Consider the following 10,705-nt stretch of genomic DNA (forward strand, 5'->3'; position numbering starts at 1 on the left):
GGCCCAAATTAGCCCTAGATTAAAGACCACTCTGGACCCACCTAGCAAAGCTCAAAAGTGAGCCTGAAAAGGATCAAATTATTTCCAAGTAACTTAACTTCATTCCAGAACAAAACTGAAAAATGTTTAAAGAAATGTGCACACAAATAAACAAAAAAAATCAGCACCCAATAATATAAAATTTCCAATGTCTGATATCCAATAAGAAATTACCAGGCATGCAAAGAAGCAAAAAAATTTTACCCATACTAATGAGAAAAATCAATCAATAAAGATGCAGAAATTATACAAATTATAGAATTGATAGAGAAAATATCAAGACATTTATTATATTTTACCTGTTCAAGAAAATAGAGCCATCCATGTTGTCACAAATGGCAGTATTTCATCTCTTCTTATGGCCGAGTAATATTCCATTGTATATACGTACCACAGCTTCTTTAGCCAATCATCTAACATAGGACATTTCGGTTGCTTCCATGTCCTGGCCACTGTGAATAATACTGCTATGAACATTGGTGTGCAAATATCTTTATGGATATGATTTTTTAAGTCTTTGGGGTAAATACCCAGTAGAGAGATTGCAGGATCATATGGTAGATGGATCGGAAAATATTTTTTTAAAAGACCCAAATCAAACCTCTACAAATGAAAACTGCAACTTTTGAGAGGAAAACCATAGTAGATGGGATTCACAGCAGATTAAGCTCTGCAGAAGAAAAACTCAGTGAAATAACAGTAGAAAATTGGAATTTGGTCCCTCTACTCTCTATATATTCCTTATGCTAATTTCTACACAGTATATTTGTTCTCACTCAAGCATCATAATGATGTTGCTATACAAGGTTTGCTTTCACTCCCTCTCTGAAAGAAACACCCAAAATAGTGAGAGAATCAACTTAATTGTACATATATACATACATATAATGTATTATACACATACATTATATACACCTGCATATATACATTATATACATTTATATATGCTTACTGACATATGAATAGAATGTTTCTTGAAGGATCCCTAAGTTGCCTCTAGGGAAAGAATCTAGGAGTCTGGTGCAGGGAGTGAAGGGAAATTTTTTACTGTACCTTTTGTACCCTTTGTATCCATTGAACTATGTGACATATTACTTTTTCAAAACATAAAGTATGGAATACGCGTGGACTCAACAATGGTGTGTGAATGGAATCAGGAAGGAAGTGGGGGCCCTCAGACACCTGGATGCCTAGATGCCCAAGGCTGTGTCCGCTAGCGGAGCAGGTATCCAAGGTCTTGTCTGTGATGGGCCAGGAGGAAGCTGAAGGGAGCTTTGGAGCCCCAATGATACCCATACAGCTGCCCCAAGGGATAGTAAGCAGCACATCCCAAGTCAGGTCATTAGGTCAGTATCTACCCTAACCCACACTTGGAGCAGCACATGAGTCATCAGTCCTACACTGCCTGAGTAGATTCTGGTTTAAAGGGAGAGCACCCCAAGGACTATAACTGTTAGGTAGAACTTATGGGAATACAGATTTCAGCTCAGTGTAAGGAGCAACATTTTAAAATCAGAACAAAAAGTAAACCAGACCCTGGGAGGTAGTGAGTTCACTGGCTCTGGATATGTTTAAATACTGTGAATGGCCACACCACAAGGATGCCACAGAGGAGATCCAGTAGCCCGGGACCAATGGCCCCACATACATAACCTTTAGAGTCCCTCTACATGTATATGCAGAGGAGCCGACAGTGAGAAGTGTCCCCTTTTCTTTCACTAAGTGAACAGCAAGTCAAACAAGATAGAAACTAGTAGCATTAGCACAGAACTCATCAAGTGTCACCTGCTGATAAGAAGTGTTTTAGGAATACATATACCTTTCTAAATACTGGGAGCAATTATCTTTCTGATGACGCATTGCACATAATCACCATAAACCTTGGAATTTAGGTTTGTGGATGATCTGTTTTCTAATAGTTCCATATTCTCTCTGCATTTGTTAACTGCATTTGTATAACAAGTTTATAGTGTAAGAATAATTTTTCAGAATGAGATTTTTGCTACCTTTGCCTAGAACCAGCACCTGACAGGGGAAACGATATTCTAGCATATCAATGCTGTGTTTGAGGAGAATATGAAACAAAGAGAAGGAATTGCGAGAAATATGTACCCCTCTAACAAATTTTTTTCAACATAAAGGAAGTAAGGGGGAGAATAAAGAGCTAGAGAAAGGAAAGAAGTCTCTTTTGTGGGGCTAAGCCAAATAAACTTAAATGGTTTAGAGAATAAATTGGTGGAATAATTCGAATCATGGGCAGGTGCTATGAATGTAATTTAGTAAACACTCAGGAACCTGCCAAGGAAAAGAAAAATGTGTTGCTTTTGAGATCATTTCCCAGCAGCTTCATAAAAGAAAACTGATTACAGGAATTTAATAAGTAAAACAGAGCCAGAAATATAGTAATCAAATGAGTTTTTAATTACATTTCAGGCAGAAAAAAATTCCAATTTGTGCTCCTGGGATTAAAAAAAAAAGTTCTAGAGAAATGCTTTTGTAGCAGGAAAATAACATAAACACTAATTTCCATAGGAATTATAGTAGTCGGTTTAATTAAAAGCCTTGATCAGAATGAAGAGGAGCCAGCGCCAAACTATACTAAATAAAACCATGGCATTCATTCCTACCTCACACTATTGTCTAAATAAAAGCACTGTGCATTGAACAGAAACAGGTACCTGCATTTTTCTCATGGAAATAAAGGGGATTTTGATCACCGCCTGAGTTATGATGTTGCTGTTTTATTTTCATATGCCGTAACTAATAATACATCTGATTTAAAATTACATGTTGTCGCTTGTTGCCTGGTGTGATAAATACCACTTATAAGGGAAAGAATATGCTCTGTTTAAGGGACACCGATGTAAAGGGACTCCACCTCAGCCAGACTGGAGTACTCATTGCTCTCCAGGAGGATACCCGATCATGTCTGAGCTTTTCAACTCCCACTTAATTTACATCTAGTTGCATTTTACTTGTATCCCTGTAACTACCTGGAATGAAAGATTGAGGGGATAAAGAGGTGGTTTGCAGTGATGCTTAGGGAAATCCATCCTCAGCTGGAAGAGCTATTCTTCCTGTTGGAGGACTTTGCTCTTGACCACCCCCTAGCTGCAAGTCATGCTTGGAGAAGGCTTTTCAGGAGCTGTGTTGAAATCTCAATGGTTTTATTCCCTTTGTGGTGAATGGACACACCTGAGAGGTATCTAGACGGCGCTGGGAGTATAATCTGTGGCCACAGAACACGGACCCAAGGCATATGCAGGAACATAAAGTGTTACACCTTTCCATGGACTAACACCCTCACAGCTCCACCATCCTTGTTTTATTCATTGCTTTGTTCCACTATAGGAGTGATCCCAGTTTTGTGAGGCCAGAAGTTTATACCATTTGGGATAGGGGACTTTAAACACACACACACACACACACACACACACACACACAAATTAAGTACAAAAGAAAATATTTAGAAGGGTCTCCTGTGAGACCTTGAATCCTGAGCTTCATTAGCCTCATGATCCGTCCGTCTCTGGCCACACCCTCCATTTCCTCTTCTCTCATCTCTCCCATACCCCTAGTCCCACTTCCCACACTCTTTCTTTCCTCATGCCTCTTTCCATACATGTTCTCATGGCGATCTGTACATTTGGCACAGCTCCCCAGTCCTCAGTTTTAAAAAAGAGCACCTCCTCTTGTTTCAAGATTTTACTTGACCTTTCTTATTCAGGTAAGTCCACCCAGAGTCACCTATGGTGGAGCAAATAGTAGGTTTATTTTTGTAAAAATTTAAGCTCATGGTCTATGGAGATCTGCAGGCCTCCACGGCAGGCAAAAATACTCATATCAGTAAGATGTATGTGAGCTGGATATTTTGTTTCCCATCTTATCTAATGTGGATTTAAACAGGATCATAATCTAATTGGCTGGCACCCCCTCGAACAGTACACAGCTACCTGTCTTATTTTTTCATTTTCTATATAGGCTTTATTAATATAAAACAATGGTATTAAATGCATATTTACTTCTGGTAAAAAGCTCATGATTATCTAAATAATCATCATTTTCATTTCTTACAGCTAGTTTCCATTCTCACAAGCTGGGAAATCATGTCAGTGACTCCAGTTCATCTCTCTCTCTCACCTTTTTATTGTTTTATTTTAGGCACTGGTGAAGGTCAATGTGAAACTGAAGCCAATGGTGGATTCGGTGGCTGCAAACAGAAGTAAATGGGAAGAGCTGCACCAGAAAAGGCTGCTAGTCTCAGCTGCCTCACCCTCCTCTGCCAGCTTCATGGTGGCCGGAGCAGATAGTAACTAACCCTCCAGGTCAGCTGCTGCTGCAAAATGACTGCGTCTTAAAGGCCTAGCTTTGGTCCAGCTACATCATCCTTTGTTCCTTTAAGCTCAGACAGACATAAAGTCTCAAGGATGCACTGGAAGCATGCCTGGGCTTTCACCTGAACTGTGGTCTGCAGAGGAGAGCACCACAGAAAAGACAGAGGAAGAGGTAGGACAGGGACACTCCAGGGTCCTCAACTTCCCTGATGAACAGACATGGGCTGCGATTGAGACAAGGCATTGGGCAGAGGACCACTGCAGATTCAGGACCTGAGGACAGCCAGCCCTTCTCATTCTAAGCCAAGGCAACACAGAACCATAAAGGTGTCACTCGCGCCGCTTCATTTTGTATATGGCTCTTTGATTTGTTACAAGCCAAACAATGCCTGTCTTTGCATCCTCTCCTGACTGCCCTTGTGTGCCAGACTGTCCCAAGAATCTCAATAAGGTATTTTATTTTTATCCTAAGCTTCTTAATGATGGCTCAGAGCCTTTAGACTTGCCTGCCTAAAAGATAAACTCTATTATCCTTACAAATACCAACCATTCACACTGTTCCCCTGAAAAGGGCCATTGTAGAAATACAGCAAATATCTCTGGTTGGTGTTTACCCAAGGTTCATTAACACGGCATTGAGATTGTGGTCCCCTTTTTCAGTTTTTTAATTCGACTTTCATTGTAGACCAAGTCTACTCCCAGAAGGAATAGATTAATAGACTTTAATTAAAGTAAGGATGATAGGAACTCTATAGCTGGATTTACCACAAGTGACATATGAACACTTAGGAACCATTTCCAACAGTAAGACGTTTCATAGGACACGACAGAGCCACGGAGAATGATCACTGACTATCTTGAGTTATCTTAGTAATTTTTTAAAATAAAATTTAATGTTACTATCAGTACCAACCTACAGCCAAATGCAAGAGTCTCCAGTTTTAGATTTTTGCTTAAGTGTATGAAATAATGCTTAAAAGGTTAAGAAATAATGGCCTGGGCAGAGAATGAATATTCTCTTGAAAGCAGGTTTATAATGGGTAAAAGTAAACTATAGTAAATGGATGCGATGACTAGAAAGCTACTTTGCTCTCCATTTTACCTAAGACTGAGGATAGAGTATGCCATATCCAAAGCACACTAACTAAAGCCAGACTTATAACCTTAGCTTTGCCATGATTGACTGGATGACTTTGGACAAGTCACCTGACTTCCCACAGCCTATCTCCTCATTTGTCAAATGAGAATACACTAGGAAATTATTTTTAAACACATTTTAACATTAGAACTCTTTGTTCAAATATATCTTACAAGGAATTCCCAATATAGAAAACGTCTAAAAGCCCAAGTCCTCCATTTGAAGTAGGTTAGGGGATCCCAAACCCCTGAAAATCCTCATTTCTTTCATTACATACATAGTGGGCCTTAAAAGGGCTCCGAGAAGTTTGAAAATCCTTGGACCAGATGAAGCTTGAAGCCCATTCCAGCTCCAAAAAGTGTAAAATCTACAAACCATCTTTTCATTCTTGTTGCCACTGGTCAGTGTGTTTACTCAAATACTAAAGAAATAGGGGCCAAGTTCCACAAAGAACATTACTTTCCTGGCACATAGCAGACATTCAGGAAATGTCTAAAGAATGGATAAATTAAGGTACCAAAATGGAAGTGAGGGAAGAGCAGGCATTCGTATGGAAGAGTCTATGTGGCAAGAATAAAATAAAAGAAAATTAAAACCAGGAAAAGGTGGATAAAAGAAGGAGAGGGAAGAGGAGAGGGAGGGGGAGGAGAAGCAAAAGATGACCAATAAAGACAAGCTAGGGACCAGGGCAGGTGGTAAGAGAACTGCCAAGGGAAAGGTGAAAGTCAATCCAAACAAAGAAAAATGGCGCTTCTAACCAAAAAGATGAGGGTACAGAATCCTGTCATCAATTGCTTAGAAAAGAGAGATACTTGAGCAGGGAAGGGTTTGACAAAAGAGAGAAGGAAGGAGTCAGAGCCCTAAAAAATAATGTTCTTAGCTACCCTTTGCAGCCGTCTCTGCAGGGAAGACTGGAGAAACTAGAGGAGAAAATGAGTACAGGAAAAATTGCCTCTGCAGAGCAGGTAAGAGGAGGTTGTTCAGATTTATGGATTTTATTAAGCCAGTTTTCTGAATCACTCTGCTATAAAGGAAAATAGCTTCTGCTGGGCTGTCTCTTCTCCTCAGGTCAAGAACAAAGGGTGGGTGGAGTTAGGGACAGAGCCTGGGTATGTGTCTGAAGCTCTGGAGCCCTTGCAGGTGCTTCTATCTATTGTGCCACATCATGTTTATATCACAAATGGGAATTGAAAATCAGTCCATGTGAGGCAGAGATGAACCCACATCTGTTATCCTCCCTAACAATAAATAAATAAATAGCTCAGACAGACGGATGCAAGTCTATCTAGAGCAAAATTTTAAAGCATGTGCTTTATGATAAAACTAGACCCAGAGTCCAATGGAGACTGCAGGCAGCTACCCTGAACACTGATGCTGCATATTGCTAAGGGGAACATAATTTATAGCACAAACCCTACAGCTTCCACTAAGGTTGAGTTTTCCTCTCATTTTCTTGCCTTTTTATTGGCTTCACTGCACGGTTGCTAATAGCAACATCCGCTGGTAGCAAGGGGAGTTCAAGACCATTGCAATCTGCCATACAGTGGAGCCCTGACAATGTCAACCATCAATCAAGCAGCTGTTTGTAATTGCCTCCATCTATTTTTCCTGTCTCGAAATATCTTTCCTATTGTGGGTCAAAATTCAGAAACTGCTGACTAATGCTGTGGGTTGGGTCTGTTCCTCTGAGACCATAGCTGTGGAAAAGGAGGGTGGCAGCCTCCCTTGTGCCAACAACCCAGGGGGTTACAGGTTGAACTCTTGAGGGAATATGAGGTATTTTTAATGCCTTTTAAATAATGTATAATTTTCCAAGAATGTGAGGTATGTGTAGTTAGCCATATAGTCTGCTTTTCCAAAACAGAGAAAGAAGAAATTTCCCAGTCCTTATTATAAATGTTGATTTCCAATTAGAGGAAGGCATTTAAAATGTGAGCCTTCTTATACAACCTCCAACTGACCAGATTATGTTTAGTTCCTCAGGTATCTTGGCATTCGTGGTTGAAATGACTTCATCCTACTTTCTCCATGAGATGCATTATTTTTTTTCAGAGATGTTATTTATTCTCTTCTTATTCAGTGTGTAGATAATATGTGCATACCCTACAATGTAGCTGGCAATCCTGGCCAGTAGGGACAGCTTGGCAAACTGTAAAGGGTGCCATCCAGTGCACAGTAGAACTGGGGCTCCATCCTGGCTTCGCCACTGGCTGGACCTGTTATTTTGGGACTTTCCAGGTCTCAGGTTTTCCATCTGTAAAATAAAAGCACTGACTTTTACTCAGTTCATTTCCATACCAAAGGACCAAGCAGTATTTAACTTTAAAAACTTTTTCCAGATAACTGTCTTGTTTACTCTTCTCTAATAAAATAGGAACAAACCTAAAAAAATCATCTTCTTATAGGACAAAATAAAAGTTACATATATGGGTTAGATATAAAAACAAACCTTACCACAGATGTGTCTGAGCCTGCCTCTAGTAATCATGAAAGATATGGTCATCAGTACAATTTTTTAAAAATATACTCTTTTATCTCATAAAGGACAATTTTAGATTATCTCATATCACAGATATCTCATAAATGGCAGTCAGTTTAATTTAGAAGTAATTTTATACAGTGAGTTAAAAGAAGTTAAGATTGCATGTGTGTTTTCTTTTTCTAAAATCTGAGATGTTCATACATTTCCAGATATTTTATAGTTACTTGAGTTAGAAATAATCTTTAAATTTTTGTTAGTGAAATAATATTATTGTTATAGGAATTCCATTGTTTTTCTCATGTATTGAAATTTTTCATGCTTTATCCTCTTACCTTAGCTCATTAAAGAGTCTGCCCAATTTACTTTGCAGTACAATTATTTTAAAATTTACTTCTCCTGCTGACTCTTAATGAATTGCAGAAAGATAAAATACAGTAATAGTGTGAAACAATTCCTTTCAAGCAGGACCGATATCTGAAGATATCAGGGGAAGATTTAAATCTAAATAAAAATTTTTTAGCTGGAAAAAAGAAAAACTCGAAAAGGATTCATTAAAGCAACAGAACAAAACCTGATTTGGGAACCTAAAAACTATGGCAGCACCACTATAGTGAAGTTTCATTATCTGCTTCAGAATAACAGTCTCTGAAAATGTTGTTCTTCCACGTGCTGTAAAGAACTCCCAAAACTCAAATGTATTAGGAAATTTAACGATTGCATCTGACTACAAGAAAGCCAAAATTTCCTAAGTTTCATAAGTGAGTAATAATAGAATAAAACACATAGCTGGAAGAAATAAAATGAAGCGTGTTTGGAGAATTTCATGATGAGCACTTGGATTTAGTAATGCCTGACGCTCTCCTAGCATTGGGTTACTACCTTTCCCACAGCTAGTAATTTTGGGTTGTATATCTTTATATTTTAATTAAAAATGTTCTTGTATATTTGACACATCTCTCAGCAATGCTAAAGATTAGCCGCTTTTCTGTGTAGTCTATATCAATGTCACTGAATGTATACAGAAATCTTTATTAAGTAAATGAAGTATTTGCTGTGGAAAAAAAATGCTATTTAAGGCCATCGTTTATCTTTATGTTCGTTTTCTGTGTGCATATGTGTGTGTTAGAATCTCATTTTTTGTCTTCAGATTTAGATTTAATCATATTTAGATGACTTTAAAAAAAAGAGCATAATGTGGAAATAGAAGGCTAGGTTTTGTTGAGGCTCATTCTCTTTGAGGAAAATTGCTTTTGCCATTTCATTTTGATGTACAATAATCTAAAAAGGGTCCCCTGCTGATTTGCTTCCTAAATATTATTGTTTTACACACACAAAAAGGGAAACATGTCTTAAATTGAGTTGTCTGAAGTCACTTCCTTTGTGTAGATTTCCCAGGCTGATGTTTCATTGTAAGACTACTACATTATAGACTGCTTGGCCTTTTCATAAGCAACTAATTCATTATTTTGAATAGTCTGCTTTCAGAGACCTAAATATCTTTGTTTTTAATAAAATGCTTAAAGTTTAACTCTGGAATAATCTTTATTTCTCTTGAAAAGGGTGATTTAAGGACTGAAAGAGGCAAGCATGCATCCATACACTAACAATTTAAATTCTGTCTGTCATTTTGGCCCATTAACCTTGTCTTGATCTGTGATGTTTGCCTGTGAGAGAGAGATACTGGGACAGCCCTGTCTGTGGAGCATTTTAAAGATGACAAAATGTTCTTGAAATTATTCAAGTTTTTCTAGAGGGAGAGGAGTCTGCAGCCAAATGCGGGTTCCTGTGTCCTTACAGATTACTGAAATTTGCATGGGCAATTACACAGGGGAAGCATCAATGCAGGGCCACCAGCCACAATGACGCCATACAATTACACAACGGCTTCGGTGCTTAAACTTTAAAATTCTTACACCATTGTGCCTGTTCTATTAGAACAAACTGCAGCAAATGATCCAAAGCCAATTCAAATGACTGGAGAGGAGGTGCCAAGGGAAGAGAGGGAAGAGGTACAGTGTGGCCCCTACTGGCCAGCTTAAGCAATCACCAGTACCTGAGTGCCGGCTGCAGCAACCACCAGCTTTTTTGTGCTTTGCGGTCGGCTTTTCAAATGGGGCCAACAATAAGAATCACCCAATTCACAGAAGTGCTGTAAGGATTAATGAGGGAAGTTAGGCAAAGCAGGACCTTGTTCTGGTACAGAAAGTACCCTTTATAAACACAGGGGCCACAGGAGCTCTTTGTTTGGATGGTTGGTTGATTTTTTTTAAATGCCGGTATCCACAGTAGTGCCTTCTCTGCTAATTCTTTTTATAAACTACATGCTACTGTGCTTTTCCTATAAGTTAATTTAGATCATAACACCATAAGCCCCAAAATATAAACTACTTGATAAAAGACAAGGTATATCCAAGGAGAAAATCTAATTAAAATATTAATAAAACTGAAACTGCCAGAGAAAAGAGAGTTCATAATGAGGTTAAATGTCTCACCATCTGAGCATAAATGTTCTCAAGCGCTGATTTGGTACACAATCTTTCCAAAAGTTTTAAAAGATTGAACAGATGCTGCTGAAAGTCAGTCAACTACATTACCAATTTGGTACTAATTTACTCTTTTCTTCCCTATTTATGATGGGAGATAGTGGGGCGAGGAAGCAAGGTAACTAAGCACCCCCTCCTCCCAAAACTGGCCATCCTGCAGAAAATGGCC

The 10,705-nt window shown here is 38.7% G+C and overlaps 1 protein-coding gene across 1 annotated transcript in view; it reads left to right on the plus strand.

Annotated features, from left to right (window-relative positions):
- The window catches only part of PDE11A (phosphodiesterase 11A), a 327,576-nt gene extending 319,834 nt beyond the window's left edge, over positions 1-7,742 (plus strand). Inside the window, exon 20 of the mRNA XM_011356861.2 lies at positions 4,201-7,742. Coding sequence (XP_011355163.1) covers positions 4,201-4,356 — 156 coding nt within the window. The 3' untranslated portion in view covers positions 4,357-7,742. The remainder of the gene's footprint in view (positions 1-4,200) is intronic.
- Positions 7,743-10,705: the final 2,963 nt, after the last annotated feature.

This window comes from Pteropus vampyrus, unplaced genomic scaffold (assembly GCF_000151845.1).
Source record: "Pteropus vampyrus isolate Shadow unplaced genomic scaffold, Pvam_2.0 Scaffold2, whole genome shotgun sequence".
NCBI classification, from domain to species: Eukaryota; Metazoa; Chordata; class Mammalia; order Chiroptera; family Pteropodidae; genus Pteropus; species Pteropus vampyrus.